This window comes from Psammomys obesus, unplaced genomic scaffold (genome assembly GCF_907164565.1).
Source record: "Psammomys obesus unplaced genomic scaffold, mPsaObe1.curated_primary_1811, whole genome shotgun sequence".
In the NCBI taxonomy this organism is placed as follows: Eukaryota; Metazoa; Chordata; class Mammalia; order Rodentia; family Muridae; genus Psammomys; species Psammomys obesus.
This window is the reverse complement of record NW_026585691.1, coordinates 8513580-8531937: the sequence shown is the minus strand read 5'-3', so window position 1 is coordinate 8531937 and position 18358 is coordinate 8513580. Positions and strand designations below refer to the sequence as shown.

The 18358-nt window shown below is 49.1% G+C and overlaps 1 protein-coding gene across 5 annotated transcripts in view; it reads left to right on the top strand.

Annotated features, from left to right (window-relative positions):
• Positions 1 to 13466, top strand: part of Cgnl1 (cingulin like 1) — a 148796-nt gene extending 135330 nt beyond the window's left edge. For all 5 annotated transcript variants that reach the window (XM_055598179.1, XM_055598154.1, XM_055598171.1 and 2 more), the window contains exons 15-19: positions 7413 to 7496; positions 8242 to 8366; positions 9090 to 9198; positions 9416 to 9579; positions 10626 to 13466. In XM_055598179.1, the coding sequence (XP_055454154.1) occupies positions 7413 to 7496; positions 8242 to 8366; positions 9090 to 9198; positions 9416 to 9579; positions 10626 to 10758 (615 nt within the window). In that variant the 3' untranslated portion in view covers positions 10759 to 13466. The remainder of the gene's footprint in view (positions 1 to 7412; positions 7497 to 8241; positions 8367 to 9089; positions 9199 to 9415; positions 9580 to 10625) is intronic.
• Positions 13467 to 18358: the final 4892 nt, after the last annotated feature.

Sequence of the window (18358 nt, the reverse complement as noted above, 5' to 3'; positions counted from 1 at the left end):
TAATAATAATAATAATAATAATAATAATAATAATAATAATAATAATAGTTATTATTATTATTATTATTAGCACTTAAAATACGCAGGTTGCATTTACCTTTGCCACCTCTGACTCATTATGTGTAAAGGACTCAGGCAGAAAGAGGTCTAGCCTGCTGAGTGTTGAATGTGCTGGGTAGCTAGCAGCCTGGCTCAGTGGACATTCTATGTATGCTGTTGCTGGGAGTCACAGGCCTACCCTCAGCCTTGAAAACCAGGATGACCAGCACAGTGGTAGGCTGACTCTTCCCACCCAGGCAGCTGGCAGGCAGGGAAAAATACCAACTTCAAACTTTGGGAAGCTTCACCATCTTTACAGGGGCTAACACGGCTGCCTTGTTGCCTTAGAAACTGCCAGGCAAATCCCAGTGGGGAAAGTTTGAGGCATGAACAGTCACTTTCAGAAACCGCTCCTTTGTGGCTGCCTCACACCTGCTCCTCAGTACCTGGGGACACAGGAACCAGTAAATGAGACTCCAAATAGTCCCTTTTCCAGGAGGAAAGTGATAGATCAAAGTGGGGTTCCTTTTAGTTAAAGTGTCTCCAGGCTCAGAACTGCCTCCTACTGTATCAGGTACTCAAAACCTCTGTGTGAGTTGGCTAATAATAATTCTTAGGATATACTTTTTAATGCCAGTCCAGGAATAAAAGCTTGCCAACCTCTTCACAGCCCATCAATAAACCCAGACCAGGAGGCTAGTATTATTCACAATCATAAATATCTCTGGCTTTTCATTAACCCAAAAGCCTGCAGCTTCGAATCTCGAGAGCTAGCTCAGGTCACAGGCATTCTGACGTTACAAGCGGCTAGAATCGGATCTGCTGTTTCCTATCAAAATGCTCCCAGGTTAGCATTCATTCAGTTCAGCTACAATAGGCCGTTGCTTCCCATTCCTGTTAGGTTTAATTCGGCCACAGAGTTTTAATTCAGCCTGCTTACTAGAGTTGAAGAGTAAACAGCATGTAGAACACTAAGCTTACATGAAGTATTTCTCCAGCCTCACACTTACTTCTCTGGGTGCAAACAAGGATAAGAACGCGACCTCAGGCCTTGGGCCGGGTTCTGGAGTCATGGGTGCTGAGTTGAGCCTCAGAAGCAATGACTCCTGGCACTAGTCTGGGTTTGTGGCAGAAACATTCTCCTCGGGACCTTGTCTGTAATGCCATGCAGAATTCCTTGAGGCTCCATGAAGCAGATTTATTTAAGAATATAGTTCCAGGCTGTTCTTTGGAAGCATGGAGGGGAATCTAGTGTGTTTTTGAGGAGACTCAAGGAACACGGCCTGCCTGGCTACTGTCACTGTTGGGCTTTTTATGGCTTCATTTTATTCCTTCCTGTTCTGATTTATTTTACACTTCCATTTTAACAGCCCCCTTTCAAGGGGACCTAGTGGGTATGAAGAGTTACTATTTTGTTTTTCCATCTGCCTGGAGCGCTCCACGGAGGGCTGGGACTTACAGAGACCCTCAGAGATGCCCGGTGCTTGGAGCTCTGCCTCATGGAAGGTCTGTTTTCTGGCTGATGCGCTGTCTGAGGCCAGCAACTGCTGCTGTAAGCTGTAAGGTCTAAGCTCGAACACAGCTGGGCCCAGCACCGTGATGGTGGCAGTCCCCCATACCCCACGGCTTTCTCTACTTACTCCCCTGTAGACTTTTCCTTGGGAGCTCCACAGAATTCCCCAATACTCTGCTTCCTATAGGGTTTTTTCCATACATCAAATGTCCCGAGTCTACCATTCTGCCAAGAAGCAGCGGCGGGGGAGGAGGGGTAGAGAACTTGAGGGGGTTTTGTCAGAAGCCCTGGGGCAAAATACCCAAGCTGCTTCGCTCCAGATCTGGTCCTCCCATCAGAAAAGCGGGGTGACAGCACCTGCGTGGGAGCTTCCAGAAGGTTTAGCGGGTTCAGACGAGGCGTATGACTGGAATGCGGCCTACTCATCTGGTTCCCTGCACAGCTGCCGGAGAGGCTGTCCTCTGCTCTGCTGTCCTCACCCTTGCATTCCACAGCAACTTGATTTCTCTACTGGCATCCCTTCACCTTTGGGACAAATCTCCCTCCTCCACAGGGTGGGGCAGGGTCCTCTGGCTTCCTTGGAAGGCTCCCTGAACAGCATCCTAAAGGATAGGGCAGTCACCAAAACATCCTGTCCAGGCAACTGAAAGGGCTGTGCTCAGACACACATGAACCCGCAGGCCCTGTTCTGTGAGTGAGGTCCCATGGGGGAGAGGAGGCTGGACCAGGCCACTTGACGGTGCAGTGCCTTCCCACCGTGGAAGGTGCACACAGGGTCCCTCAAGTGCAGGTTTGTGCCCCAGGGCGTGAGAGTGTGGCGTCCCCGAGGAAGCGTGCTGTCTTCCTAGGTCCAGAGCGGGCTGTGAGGCAGCATTCATTACCAGGCAGCTTCAAGGGCAGGTCCATGCCGCTTTCAGCAGCATGTGATTCTTGAGGGCTCAGGGGCAAGTGGGAAGGAGTGGCCGGGTGGAGTGGCCCTTGTTCTCTGCTTGTTCCTTGCACCACTGGCATTTTCTCCTTGCCCTGTAAAAGGACGGCCTGAGGGAACTAAATTTGGGTGTGTAGTTTTGTGCTTTAACATTTGAATACCTTTATAGGGTACATTGTGTCACTTAACAATGTTCAATGTGTAATTTTCTAATTAAGGCAATAAGTATCTTCATTTCCTCCACAACTAATAATTTTTAATGTGATACTTTTTATTCCTTGAGAATTTCATACACCTATTCGATGTATGTCACCCTCATAGCTCCTTAACTTCATAGTTTGCCCTTTTAATCTTTTTTTCCTGAGGAAATGTCATATAGTCCATTTGAACATGTTCATTGCCCTTCCTCAACTCTTCCACCATCCCTAACCCACCCAACTTAACGTTCCCTCATTTAAGTGGAAAAACGGAACAAAACCTGGAGTCCTGTTGGCCAGGTACCCTTGGGCACTGGGCCTTCTCTGGTGTGTGGTCAGTACAGTTGTCACGTCATTGAGGAAAACTGATTTCCCCTCACCGAGCAGCAATTAAGTGTCACTAGCTCCTTAGCTAGGGCTAGGGTTTCATGCCCACCTCCCCTCCTGGGTGCTGGGGTTTTATCTGAGCTTGTGCAGGCCTTGTACATGCTGTCACGGTCTCCGAGTTCCTCTGTGGATCTGTCCCATTGTGTCTGGAAAAGTTTCCTTGACGTCATCCACCACCTCTGGTTCTTACCATCTTTTTACCTTTCTCCTCCACATCGACTCCTGCGCCTTAAGGGGAGGGGTGTGGCTTATCCTGTTTAGGGCTGAGCATTCCCACCTCTTATTCCGTGTGTGGTGACAGGTGTGGCTTCTCTCTGTTAAGTGCCAGCTACTGCCAGCAGGAGCTTGCCGCCCTTTTTATGAAGAGCGCACTGAGTCCAGTCAGTGTGGCCCGTGTACAGGTGGGCGTGGGGCCATCCACCAGGGTGCGCTCAACCTCCCAGGACTAAAGCACTAAAAGAAACTGATGCCTCTTCCAGGGAGCCACCGATATATCGCCTTTCAGTCGCTCCACAGCCAGGAGTGGGACATTATCCTGTGTTGAGACCTTTGTATTCACCTAGTCATTTTAAAATGAATCATTTGGGGGAGGGAGCACTTTTTGTTCTGTTTTCTGAGACAGGGTTTCTCTTTGTACCCTTGGCTGTTCTGGAACCTACTCTGTAGACCAGACTCATGGAGATCTGCCTGCCTCTGCCTCCGCTTGTGCCATCACTGCCCTGGCTTACTTTTTATTTCCTTTATCTGTGAGATGCTCAAGCTGGCCTTGAACTCAAAACAGTCCTCTCGCCTCAGCCTTCCAGGTGCTGAGAATACAGGTGCGAACACCTTACCGTGCTTTAACTGATAGCACCTCACTATGCCGAAGAAGAGCCAGAATTAATTACTGCAGTTTTGTGAGTGGTGTCCCTCATTGAATTTTCTATCCTCCCCAACCCTTCCCAGATGTGGACCACTGTTCCATTCAGTTCTACAGACTCTCAGTCTCCACAGGAGTGATAGCATAGTGTTTGTCTTTCTGGACCGGTTCAGTCAGCAAAAAGGTCTCCAGGTTATCGTCCATTACAGAGGGATGCTGAATCTTACCAAATGTTCCGTCCCTAACCACAGAAACGATCTTATGGTCTCTGTCCAGGAGTTTGTCCTGTCACGTTGATGAAACAGTCTTCATCACCATTCTATCAGTGGACGTGACCTGTAATGCTCACCCGTGGTCTGTGGCTAGTCGTTCTGTATGCCCTCTCGTGTTGATGAAAGTCTTTGTCCACTCTTCTGTCGGTGTGTCTGTCATGCTGTCTGTGCGTCCCGTCATGTTGGTGTTCTGTACATGTGGCAATGTCTTGCTTCCTTTGAATGCATCTCACTTGCTTATGGAACACGATCTTTGTGTTGTGCCATTGCGTTCAGCTCGTTTGCCTCCTGTTCTGCAGAGGTATTAGGGCTTTTTCAAGGTTATATCTTTATTCAGTTTGAATGCTGCCCGTGTGGAGAGTTTATTTTGTAGAATATAGGCACAAAGCCTTAAGGCCTGGGATGTTTTTTATTAGAACTTTTCTTTACTGCTTTGGGCTCTTTCCCATGTTCAATCTTCATTATTAATTTATATTCTGTTTTTTCTTCAGTTTTTATGTATAAAAGCATAATACGGTTTTTCTAGCTTTTCCAATGCTTTAGTATGTAGTTATTCATAATGAGTTACATTTTTAATTTATGTGTTGTATTATGTTTCTTTTTTCATAGCTGATTTGAATCATCACTCTCAGTTAACCTAGTTAAGGTTTGTCAATTTTTTCTATTTTTTTAAAAAAACATTTTTGGCTTAGTTTATACTATTCTTTTAATTTATATAATTATTTTATGTGTATGAGTGTTTTGCCTGCATGTATGTTCATACATCTTGTGTATGTAGTGCCCAGAGAAAGCAGAAGAGGGCATCAGATCCCGTGGCACTGGAATCAACAGTTGTGAGCTGTGGTACAGATGCCGGGAACCCAACCCAAGTCCTCTGCAAGAGCAGCTGGGGCTCTTAACTGCTGAGCGTTTCTTTAGCCTTGCGGGTTTGTCAGTTACATATATTGGTTATTGGCATTTCATCATATTTACTTGCTGTGGGCACTGCGGCATGTGTGGAAGCCAGCTCAGTCCTTCCACCACGTGGGTCCAGATATTACTGAGGCGTGATGGCAATCACCTTGACCTGCTGAGCCATAGGCCCGGGTTTGTCAGTTTTATTTATGATCTTATTTTCTTTCTGCTAATTTAGAGTTTGATTTTCTGCCTTTGAGAGGCATTGCTAGGTAGAGATCCAGTTTATTTAAAGATCTTGTGTGCACAGGGGGTGAGCACCTACCCACAGAGGCTAGAGGAGGGTATCAGATCCCTTGGAGCTGGAGTTGCAAGAAGTTCTGGCTGCTCTGGAGTCTTAATACTGAGCCACCTCTCCAGCCCCACTGTTTATCTGGATTTTCAGACAGGACGACAATGTCCTCCACCTCCCAGTGCTGTGCCATCCTGGGCCACCCCACCCAGCTTACGGTCTGTTTTAATAAATACATCAATTACTGTAAGCTTACCTTCAGTACTGCTTTTGCATTAGTCCACAGATTATGGTTGGCTTTCATTTTCATTTGTAAAGTTTTTTAAATTTTCAATTTTTTCAGTTACCATGGGTCCTTTAGGAGTGTTATTTGTATCTGTGTATTTTCCATTTGCTTCCTTGATGTGTAATCTTATTCCATTATCATCTCTTTGCTTAGGGCTTCATTGCTGTGAAGACACCATAACCATAGCAACTCCTATAAGGAAACCATTTAACTGGAGCTGGTTTACAGTTCAGAGGTTTAATCTATCGTCATGGTGGTAGACATGATGCCAAGTGTCACTAGGCCTAGCTTGGGCTTCTGGAACCCCAAAGCCGACCCCCACTGACACATTCCTCTAATAAGGCCACATCTCCTAATAGCGCCACTGCCCACGGGCCTATGGGAGCCATTTTTATTCAAACCACATTATCTAAGAAGACATAGAATTTCAAAACTTTCAGTCTCAACCTGTGGGTCAAGGTCTTCCTAGCTCTTTTATTCAGTGTGTAGTGAGTCAGTTTCTTGTAGGAAGCATTCAGTTGGAATTATTTCTTCATTTGGTTAATCTGTCTTTTGATTGGTGAATTTATCATATTCACATTTTAGGTTATTGCTAAATATAATCCCATCTGTCAACTACATTCTGCTTTTTGTATATGTATTTGTTCTTTTGTGCCTCTTTTATTACTCAATCTTTGTGATTTGTTTTCCTCACGTATACTTGTTAGATTCTCTTCTCTTTTGTATATATGTTCTTCTACTGGGTTTTATAAATGTGTGCTTTTCAGGATAGCGGTTATCACCTTTTCATTTCTAGTGTCCGCCTCCTTTAATATTTCTTGCAGGGCTGATCTGGTGTTGCCTATCTTGGAAATGCTTTATTCTTTCAGTTATTAAGACTAACTTAAGGGTATCATATGGGACGTCTAAGTGTTATTTCTTTCAGTATTCTGAATGTAGTTTCTAGCCTGTAATGTTTCTGTTGAAAAATCTGCTTTAATATTAGTGGACCCTCATTTATAGATGACTTGACACTTTTTTTTTCCAGCTACGGTTATGATTCTGTCTTTGTCTTATACTTGTGATATATTGTCTATAATAACCTTGGTAATGATCTCATCTGACTGAATCTAATTGAGGTACTTTGAGCATCTTGAATCTCTTTGGCTTGGGAAATTTGGGGCTATATTCTGTGAAATAGGTTCGTTTGTGGTGATGTCATCATCTTTAATGTCAGCAGTTTCTGTATGCTGTGATAGACCTCAGTGGCTCCTGAAGGTAGCTGCAAGACTGGACAACACATGCGGGCTTGCAGAGCTGCTCGGAGGCAATCCCTCAGAGCTGGGGCCTGGTCAGCTGCCAGTCTGTGGTGCAGATATAAAAAGAACTGTTCCTAAATTCCTCAGATCAAGCACAGGTGACTATATATCTTATGGTACCAGGAACCTACAGATCCTGAACCATAGGACATGGAGCCCCAATAGGTCTTCGTGCCTAGGACTTACAAGATGAATATGGAAAAGAGTCATTCAGCATTCACTAGCAGGGTCAGCTACAGTGACTACTGTTATTTTTAGTTAACTATCATTATAATCATCAAGTGATCAAGAACATCTAAGAAAAAGATCGTACACTCAAGAGCAAGCAGTACGACAGGTACCCCTGTGTTGGTCTCCTTCAGGAAAACCTGATTTGGTTGTTGGAACCATGTCAGTACAAAGAAGATGAGGACCAAGTTTTAACCCCTTCTGCTCTGCTTGTTGTAGATGGAGCAGATGAGGAGCGAGCTACTTCAGGAGAAAGCTGCCAAGCAAGATTTAGAGTGTGACAAGATTTCCCTAGAGAGACAGGTGAGGACGGCCGGTTCCAGGAGCTCCCGCCTCCCGCCCCCTCATGTTGGGCTCCCTGGTATTCTCCTGTGGGAATGTGGTAGGGGCTTTCCCTACCCCAGGCTCAGTATGTGGAGCGTTGAGGTAGGCTGGTGTTCATGCTCACTCTCAGAGTCAGCCCTTCTCAGAGGCTGACTCTCAAGTTCAATGCTGGCGGCCCAGGTAGTTCTCATGAGTGGGCAGAAGGCTCCAGTTCAGTGAGACTCCTAACTGACAAGGTGACTCACAGAGAAACTGGCTCCAAATGTCCTCCTTATGGTGGACTCAGCAGTCAAAAATGATTTTTAACACAGTATTTTAAAATGATTGTCATCAACGGTGAGAAAGCCATCAACGTGAGAGGCTTGAACTCCAGTGTAAAGGGAATGGAATATAGTCACATTAAAAAAGTCAGACTGAGAAGGAGCAGTCACATACTATTCCTGTCAGTCCATCACTGAACAAACTGGTAAAGTGGCTGCTGCCCCTTTCCCCTGTCTCAGGGGTGTCTGCACATGCCTGCCTCTTTCATCCAGGCTCATTAAGACAACATCTTAGAGCTTCTTCCTTTGACCTGCTAAGACCTAAGTTCAAAGGTATTCCTTAGAACCCATCTCTGGGATCCCTGGGTGCCTAGGCACTAACTGAATTCCTGATTCGATTTAGTATGCTTCTGCCCAAAGAGCGTCTCAACCAAGTCCCTCACAGGCTCCCTCTTTGGTTCCAGAACAAAGACTTAAAGAGCCGGATTATCCACCTGGAAGGTTCCTACAGGTCCAGTAAAGAGGGCCTGGTGGTGCAGATGGAGGCCAGGATTGCAGAACTGGAGGACCGGCTGGAGAATGAAGAGAGGTGAGCCCAGCAGGAGCGGGGCTGGGGGCCAGGTAGGCACTGGTCACTCATTAGGGCTGGTGGATTGGGGGCTCTCCTCTTTTTATCAGCCCTCATGAAATACAGAGCCAAGGCCAGCCTTGCAGTCATTTCCATTTCTCAGACAAAAACAGTGAGCTCCACCAAGGTGGGCGATGATGAGGTGGCCTGGCTATGCACTGTGCCTGGACTGAAATGTAGGAGTGGATTGGCCACTCTCTGCATCCCATTAACATAGTGGGCTGCTTTGTAAGCTGTTGAGTTTGGGCCAGATTAGAGGCAGGGGGCTGCCCTGGCTCTGAGGGCAGGTGCATCCAAACAGAAGGTACCAACTTCCTACCAGTGAACTTGACTAGCCCCACAACCTTCCTTGAAGGTTCCTGGCATGTCTGGAGTGGCCTTCAGTAAGATTTCTAAGTCTGGCTGGTATGGATCCCAATTACAGGTAGTGTGGCGATTCTTTGCTCCAGAAGTTAAGTTCAGCAGTGGAAGAACTCAGGACCCTGCTGAATTCTGGCCCTTTCTGGGGTTCCATTTCTCCTCCAGTGGTGCCAGCAGCCTCTTCTTCCTGTGCAGTTGTTTTTCCCTGACCCTGAGATGCCCAGGCACCTGTGGCTGGGGCGTCCCAGCTCCCCCTTCCAGCCTGGGCTTCCAGCGAGGCTGAGAATTAGAGGTTGTGTTCTGTGCCGCCTTCTCTACTCCCAGGGACCGGGCCAACCTGCAGCTCAACAACCGCAGGCTGGAGAGGAAGGTGAAGGAGCTGGTGATGCAGGTGGATGACGAGCACCTGTCACTGACTGACCAGAAGGACCAGGTGAGGCAGCCTCTGCCTTCTCTCAGACGGCATTCTGCGTCCCCGGCCGAGACAAGGGGACACCCACCGAGCCCCTGCCCCACACACCCCTCAGGTGCTCCCACTTCTGCTGTGTGTCAGGGTTCCCTGGGAATTAGCTGGGTCCCTGGCATCTCCTGCTCTGGCTTTTCCACTTGGGCGTTCAGCTAACACTCAACCTCCATCTTCCATCATGTAGCTGAGCTTGCGCCTGAAAGCCATGAAGCGCCAGGTAGAAGAGGCCGAAGAGGAGATCGACAGACTGGAAAGTGCTAAGAAGAAGCTGCAGAGGGAGCTGGAGGAGCAGATAGGAGTGAATGAGCAGCTGCAGGGCCAGCTCAACTCTATGAAGAAGGGCTTACGGTGGGTAGAGGGAGTGGCCCACTGAGGCCCACAGCCTCCCCTGAGGCCTGTAGGGGGCTCATTCCACGCTTGAGGTGAAAGTGGCTGTGTCTGCTTGAGTCACCTGACATGTTTAATGCGGTCTTACATAAGCCACTCTCACACCAGTGTTAGGCAGAACCTGAGGCACAGAGAGGCTCTGGTGTCCCCACCACCATGGAGGAGCATCCCTTAGCTGTCTGGAGAGCACCGTTCTCATTTATGTACTTCTAAGAAGGAGGATCTTCCAACTGCTCTGAGGAAAGCTGAAGGATGGGGCTAGAGGAAGGTTTTCCCTACCCCGGGACCAGTGTGGGGTATTGAGATGAGGGGTGACCCTAGGTTCATGCTCGCCAGAGCTCCAGCCTTCTGCGGAGGCTGTGTGGGCCTGGGGTTGAATGCTGTTGCTCCAGGTAGCTCTCACAAGCTGGAAGATGGCTCTAGCTCACTGACAACCCTACCACACAGGACCGAGAACTGGTCCCAGGGCCAGCAGTAGGATGCAGCAGTTAAGAACTCACAAGATAATGTTTTGGTCAGCTATTAAGACATTACGGTATGAGGCTGGCTCAGTTGGGCCAGTGCTTGTCTCACGTGCAGAAGGCCCTGCGCCCTGTCCCTACCCACCCATAAACTAGATGTGCTGACACATGCCTGTGATCTCAGCATTTAAGATGATCACACTTCAAGGCCATTCTGGGCTGCATATGCTTGAGAGCAGAACGGGCTACATGAGACCCTGTCTCAGAAAAGAAAAATATTGTATATGATTCATAGTGAAGAAGCAGCACCCTGACCAGCCATTATTAGAGTTAGGCAAAAAGGGAAATCCGTTCACTGTTCGTGGCTCACCTCATCAAAACTGATCAGGAAGACTAGGTATTTTGCACCTGTTGCTAAGGAAAAGGTCTGGTGCTGGCAAATTCACCCTTATGCATGCTGCGGGATGGAGGGCAGGAGCCCAACACCCTTTCCTCCATCTCCAAATCGAAAGCCAGCCAAGAAACATCTCCTCTGTGCTTCCGCAGGCTTAAGACACTGCCCAGTAAAGTACTGGATGACTCAGATGATGACGACCTCAGCAGTGACGGAGGAAGCCTCTACGAAGCCCCACTGAGCTATGCCTTTCCCAAAGACAGCGCCATCACCAGCCAGATCTGAGTCCGCGTCCAGGCCTGTTGATCCTGACAGGCCTCTGCAGCCATCCAGAGCAGGCGGCAGTAAACATGGGCCTGCGAATGGAGTCAGGCCCACGGTTACCAGCTCACGTTACTCCCCAAGGCCTCCAGGTGGCTGAGTGGCCCAGGATCTGAGGTCGGGAACTGTTGAAGGTTAAAATGAGCTAACTGGGCCGTTTTGGGCAAGACAAACCCTTTTGTGCATCGCCATCTGCCATCACCCCTCCTCCTACCCTGAGAAGGGCGCCAAAACGCCAGCTGAAATGTTACATAGCCACATGCAGGGATGCAATGGCGTAGTGACTGTACCTGTCTTAAACCAGGCCCTCCTAGGACTGCTGCGGTCTACTTCAGACTATCCCAGAGCCCTTGGGGGGTGACACCTCGGTAAGGTTCACACCCGGATCTCATCTTTTAAATTAGGAAGCTCCCAGATCTCGAGCATTAAAGAGCAGAGGCAAAGGAGGAAGAATGAAGGCTACTCTGGAAGTTGAGTGGCGAGGTGTCAGAACCTCAGCACTGGGAATCGTTACGTGGGTCACATGGGAAAAGAGCTCGTTGGCGGTTGGGGAAGGACTTTTACCCAGGACTGAGTCTGTGCCCTTGTTGCTTATTTTATCTGAACCGTGCTAAGAACAGTTCCCGCTCCCCAGTTTCTTTCAAGCAAGTGGAAGAGGGAGACAGAAGAGATTGTAATCAAGTGCTGTGCTTCTCGAAGGCCAAGAGCCCTGTTGTTGTGTCTCCTCAGCCCTTTTCCTCCATGACAGACCTCCAAGCGAAGCTTGCTCAGGCCTGGGACTGGAGGAGTAGGAGGGGCCATGAGACAAGGTTTATGGGTTTAGATATGAGACTGAGAAGGGAGGTACCCAGTAAGCTCCTGGGGAGAGGGAGAAAGAGTAAGTGGGCATAGGGCTGGCGTAAGAGGGAATACAGACAAGTTCTTGAAAGCTGGGGAATGTGCAAGAAGGGAAGGTGGGGGCTGAGCTAGAGCTTGGAATGATGGGAGGAAAAAGAACTTGGGGTGCTTGCCATCTGAAGGGCCTTTCCAGGAATGAAGTGACAGAAATGCTGAGGTCCAAGGACAAGCACATGATGCCAAATGGCCTTGGGGGGGGGTTGCCGGGCATCTGGCATATCTCCTGGCCTACTACACTGTGACAATCACTAAGGAAAGAACTTTGCTAATTGGCTGTGTGTATAAGGCAGAGGTGGCAGGACCCCAAGCTTCCTGATATGGACTCCTGGGGACCAGGTTACCGTGAGGTCTTGTCCGCTGCAGGTTACAGAGTTCACCCAACCAGATTTAAAGTGAAGGGATCTGAAGGATGAACATTTGCTACCAGAGAACCAGGCCCTATTTACACCTCACTGGGGTCACAGTCTCCCTCAGCACAGCTGGGCATGGCCCTTGCCTCTGTTTCCTCACTGGGTATGGAGAGATTTCTCCTCTCAGCCATTCCTCCATTTGACAAATATGTACTGTCCATCAAAATGTGCGAGGCATAGACTTTGGCACTGGAAACACAGTAAGTAGAAGTGTCTGTTGGGTTGGGGATGTAGCTCAGTTGGCACAGTGCCTGCCTGGCATGCAGAGAGCCCTGTGTTTAATACCCAGCTCTACAAACCAGGTATATGGTACTGCATGCCCGAAACCCCAACACTCAGGAAGTGGAGGCAGGAGAATCCAGAGTTCCAGGTCATCCTGGGATATGGAAGACCCTGTCTTCCTGTAGCCATCCAGGAGAGTGTGGGTGAACCTCTACCCAACATTCGAACCCTCTGTCCTCTTGGGAACTTGAGAGCCTGCAGCTGGTTGTCCAGCTCCCCAGAACTCACTCACAGGAATTCTTTGGCTCCTAGAGTTTTTTCATGCCACCCTTAGATACATAGAATAAGCCTAGAAATGCCTCAGCCTGCTTAACCCCAGAGAGTCAGGTGAGAAAAATCAAGACATTGAGGAAGGATTGTTTGCCTGGGGTGTGGGGAACAGCCTTCATTTTCAGTTCTCCATGGTAGCCACAGGGAAAACAAGCCACATCAAGGAAAACCAATCCTGAAAAGGAGAACAGAAGCCACCACTGGAAACACTTGGGGAGTCACCCCCTTGCCAAACAAGGAGGCTGGGCAGGTTGAGGGACCGTCTCCTGTGCCATTGTGGAGTGGACAATGAGGGGAGTATGCACAGTACAGCTGACGGCACGACACTGGACTGAGATTTAGAGAGATGTTTGCAAACCCCAGGTTCATCTCTTCCCTGTGACCGTAACAGGTGCCTCCTAAGACAGGGTGAAGGTTAGGGCCCTGGGTCCTTCTCAGCTTGAACCTGCAGCCATTCCTTGGTATATATATATGCAGGTTGTTCCGTTTATTGCCTTAAGAACTAATCCTGCTCAAGAGCATTTTCTTTAGCTAGCTTAAAAATATTTTGTGTAAAAAAAAAAAAATACACGTTGCCAAATGCAATGCTCAGAAGACAATCGCCTATGGCTTTTATAAAAAAAAAATTCCCCTGCTTGAGAGTGTCACTCCACCATGACAAGTGGTCTACCCTGATGGGGTTTGGTTTTTCGGTAGGGACTGGTTACTATGCATTGTCATGGGGAAGAGACCTTTTTATCACAGCTACCTCTGTGGAAGCGACTTCATGGATAAAGCAAGATTTCCTTTCAATAAACTGTCACCCGACAGGAATCGTGGCTCTTGTATTATTTTCTGTCCTTTGATTTCTGTGGAGGGAGTTTGGATGTTATGCAAGCACGAGGACCTGGGTTTGAGCCCCAGAACCCCAAATAAGAGAGGCAAGCGTAGTGGCACACAGCTGTGGTCCTTGGGGAGATGGGAGCCAGGTGGCCCCGGGGGGCTTGTTGGCCAGCCACCTGAGTGGAATTAGTGAATTACAAGCCAGAAAGAAAGTCCTGATGTAGATGCCAGGAGCCACAGTGGCTGTCCAGCCCCAGGGCCTGTTTGGGGGATAGAGGGATGTGGGTGGTCAGCCGGGAATGTTGATGGATGACCGTGATGCTCAGAGACCTCCAAAAATCACAAAGGAAATTTGCTCCTGCTTGACAGCTTCCTTTGCCAAAGTTGGCTGGCTCCCCTGCAACCACTGTTTCCATGATCCCTCTTGCTCTCATAACAGGCTCCCCATGGTCTCCATTTCACATACATGAGGCTGGAGCCACCTCTCCCTAGAAAGGAGTCCCCGCCAAAGGGCTCACACTTCCCTGTGTCAGCTGTCTGCATTCTGACCCCAGGGGGCTGATCTCTAGACTCCAGCTTCCTGAGGGTGACCGGTTTGGCTGGGCTGCAGGTAGAACTCTGGGTATTTCTCTGTGTGCAGCAATCTTGGGTGTGCCCCCTGGGACCTGGGAGGCCCACCTGTCCGTTGTACCTTTCTTTCTAAAGGTAGCCGCTGTGGCTCTCTGGATCTCTTAGTGTCCTTCCTGAATTGTGCAGTCTGCTTGCTTCCTATGGCTGCTCTTCCTTGAGCCCTTTAAGTCACATCTGGTCCTGTTTTCTCCCCCAAGTATGCAAACACATCCAGCTACTCTGCAACTATCGCTCCCCCACATTCAAAGCAGGAACAACTCCAAATGCGGGATGTTTGGATTTTACAAGTTCCCAAAGCCTTCACATAAATTGTATCTGTTTTTGCAAAGTCAGTTATTGAGGCGCAGTTCCATAATTTGTAAAGAAAATCTTCCTGCCCAGCATTTAACTTTCAGACTGGTCATAGACCTCGTTACCTCCTGCCGGCATCCCCTGGATGAGAATAAGGTTCTGAGGGGCTCCTGTTCCTGAGCTGTGAGCTGTGTTCAGGAAGCCCAGAGTGAAGGAGAAAACAAAAAAGGCAAAGTCCTCCCAGGACTGTCTGTGCTGCCTTCCCATCACATTCCTGACATTCCACCCTTGACCTTGTGGATATTCCCAGTAATCCTGTCTCTCTTAGACAACTCATTAAATTTTTTTCCCCCTCCAATTAAAACAAAACAAAACAGAACAAAAAACCCCAGCTTAATAACAAGATCCTTTGAGGGGCTTAAGAGCTCCCAATCCAGAAATGCCTGCCCTTCCAGAAGAGTCAACACACCTGTCCACTGTTCCCAGACCGGCTAAACAACGGTCTGGTTTGTTGATCCAAGACCTGGCATAAACCTCCATCAAGCAACACTGATGAGAGGGAGGGGGAGGAGGGAGGAAGAGGGGTGGAGAGAGAGGGAGAAAGAGGGGAAGAGAGAGAAAACAAATGTGTGTCCTTGTTTTATAAAGACGAGACAACATTGTTCTGAAAGTCATTCAACACAAGAGCTACTGCATGCCGGAAGGCACAGGTTTCCCACAGGCAGACCCTGTCAACTAGGTCTCACCACAGAGGGGCAACAACTGCCAGACTTTCTAGAGCCTTGCTGAATAAATACAGCCCTTCTAGAGGATGGTGGAGACTTTGGCAAGGCCGGAATCCTGACCTTGGGCAAGTTTCGCATTTTGCTGCTGGGCACGCTTGGAAGCAGCAGCTGGTGCACTTACAGAACCTGCCAGCAGGGGGCAGGAGTCAGTGCTAAACTGTCCGTCAGGGACCCCTGGGAGCCAGACAGTGGCCGTGACACAGTGTGATTAAAAAGGTGGCGATAGAAGTTGGACACCGAGTCATTTGTGACGGTTATTTTCATGCTGGTTGCCTGGTTTTCCTTCTGCTTTGCTGCGCCCTCTGCTCAGCTTCCTCAGGCTGTGCAGGGACCAGTGTATCCCGGCTTACTGGCCGTGTACTACACAGCGCGTGCCCACTCATGACCACCTGGTGGGGCACGCGAGACGTCCTAGCGGCACATATAACCTTGCCAAAGGCACAGGGCAGGATATGGACCCTTAGGACTAAATCCGGGCCAGGCTCTGGAGCGCGTTCTCCGCTCATCCCGCCAACCTCACATTCCTGTCATTCCTGCGGGGTACGAGCACCGGTGCCCTCCCTGCGCTTCGAGCACCCCTGAGCTTGTAGGTTCAGGCCACTTGGCCACCTGCTGCCTGCTTCTCCTTAGTGCAGCCGCCAGAGGTCGCCAGAGATCACGGTAACCCTTGACTTTCCGGGTTTTGTTTTGTTTTTTTTTTTTTTTTTAGGCTAGTGAACTGGCAGGCTGGGGCGGTTGGCAGCTTCAGAGCTCTGGTTTTATTGGGATAGGCCCTGCTGAAGCCCTAACCTGGCTTCTCTGTGCCTGATCGGGGGGGCCGCTCTGGGTGGTCACTGGGCCTCTTATTGTCCCGCTGGTGGTTTTTAGGCAACGTCAGCAAGTCCCTGAGTGTGGGTGGTTCTTGTAGAACTTACCTTGTGGTGAAAACCTAACAGTGCATAGCGCTAGAGTGACTGTCACAGAACACTGAGCATCATGCCACGGCCTCGAAATTCACAGCAGCTCTTGCAAAGCGAAGCATGGTCCTCACAGATCACTCGGAATCAACTGAGCTCACAGGAAAAGCTTTCCCTGCGGGGAGTGGGCTGCAGCGTCCCTGCTAAGCCAGGGGAGCAGTCACAATTAGGGGTGGAGGACGCTCTGGCTGGGCAGGGACTGACCTGTGACCAGGATGGCTGAATCCTGCGGACCCCTGAGGAAGCCTGAGGACTTCAGACAGTTCATCTCGGGAGGAGTTGCCTCTGGCCCCAGCCCTTCTCCGGTAGTGAGCTTCCACCTGTGGACACAGGATTCTGGCCTCAGTATAGCATGCTGTGAAGTAGGAAGTGAGCACAGTTTGGGGAACTAACAGGTGCGCCAACCCAGAACCCCACAGTCTGATCAGCTTTGCCCCAGAAGTGTTTTTGGGGCAGTGAGAATTATTTTCAAAAATTTTCTTTTTCCCAGTCAGGGTCTCATGCAGCTGAGGCTGGTCTTGAACTTGTACTATCTAGCCAAGGATGACCTTGAACTTCTGGTCTTCCTGCCTCCACCTCTCAGGTGCCAGGATTAGAGAGAACTGACCCCATGGCCAGCTATTTGACACTGGATCGAAGCCAGGATCTCATGCACAGTAGGCTTGCATGGTAAGCAAGTGCTTTGCCATTCCCAGCCTGGGGATGAGTCTTTACTGACAAACTGTCTTTACAGTGAAGAAGCTGCAGTTAGGCAAAGTCTAGACTCCCCCTTCACATGGCTGGGAACAGATGCAGAGAGAAAATCTGCTCAAGGTCATCAACAAGGACACAGTGGGGCTCGGTGAAACCACAGCTCTGTCGTTCCTCACCACAGTCTAGAATATCCTTGTACTGGGCCTGTGCTCATTCTGTTGCCCTTCCCAGTGGGTACTGCTGACTTCCCTAGGCACAAAGGCTGAGTGGTTTGCTGAGGCCGCCAGCCCCTGGCCTCTGAATGGAAGTCTTCCTTTTGGAGCCTGAGGCCTTCAAGTGTAAGGCAGACAGTGTGCTCTCCTCCTCTCTGCAAGCCCCCTCCCTGCCTCCTGCATGCTCGCAGGCTGTCTAACTCACTGTGTTCTGTCTGGCTTGTCTAGGCCAGGCTTTTCTGGAAATGGGCTTAGAGAGTGAGACAAACTTGAAGCCTTCAGTTGAATTCTTTCCTGTTTGGGGACTGACTGATGAAATGGCCAATCCAGCTCTTTCCTTTGAGACAGGGTTTCTGTGTTGTCCTGGCTATCCTCAAACTCAGAGCTTCACCTGCCTCTGCCTCCAGAGTACTGGGATTAAAGGTGTGTGCCACCACCATCAGGCAGTCAGTTTGGTTTTATCTTGGTGGCTTGGGCTTATGTTTCATCTAACCCTGTCCATCATTGGCCATGCTCACTGCAAACCAAAGAAGAGCTCTGTGAACCCAGCCAAGCTCCCTCTGGGACTCTTGACTCCTCGTGTCCCTGACATCTCTCTCCTGAGAGGCTTCTCCTGGCTTCTAAGAAACTAGAAAACAACTCTGCTGTCTTCCCCTCATCTGCAGTCTCCTCCTTTGGTACAAGAATAGTGTAAACCCCTGAGCACTGGTTCCTGGTTTACACATGGATAGCTGGCTAAACATCATTGGGTTGTAGAGGAAATAAATCAGTCTCGCCACAGTCTCCTAGACTTTATAACAACCTGTTAGCTTATGTCTGTATGCTTCATTGCTTCTGAATTCTTTGGTCCTTACTAAAGTCCAGTGACCTCCTCAAGGTCCTGTGAAAAGGTCAAGCACATCCAAGGTGAAGGTCAGGGCTTTAACCGCTTGCAAGAGTCAGTGGCACTGAGGCTGAGCGCTGTGCCCCTCCTCCAATTGTCACCTGGGTGTGTGCTTTTGAGCAGTGCCAGTGTATAGCTAGAGCTTGCTTCTCACACAGTAAGAGTCCCAACCTCAGGAACAGACTTTTAAGGCTCCAGATACGAGGAAGACAAAAAAAGGTACCACAACAATGTTACAGATCTCTGGGAAGAGTTTGGTTCATTTTGTTGAGGTATCGACACTAACCACACTCAACAGCTGCTAAGCTGGGGAAGGTGGGATGTATCTTGTAACTCCAACACTTCAAAATCTGGAGCTTCCAAATCATGTATAATCCAGGTGTGGGATGACCTTCCAAAGTATGCAAAAATTTAAGCATCATTAGGCTTATCC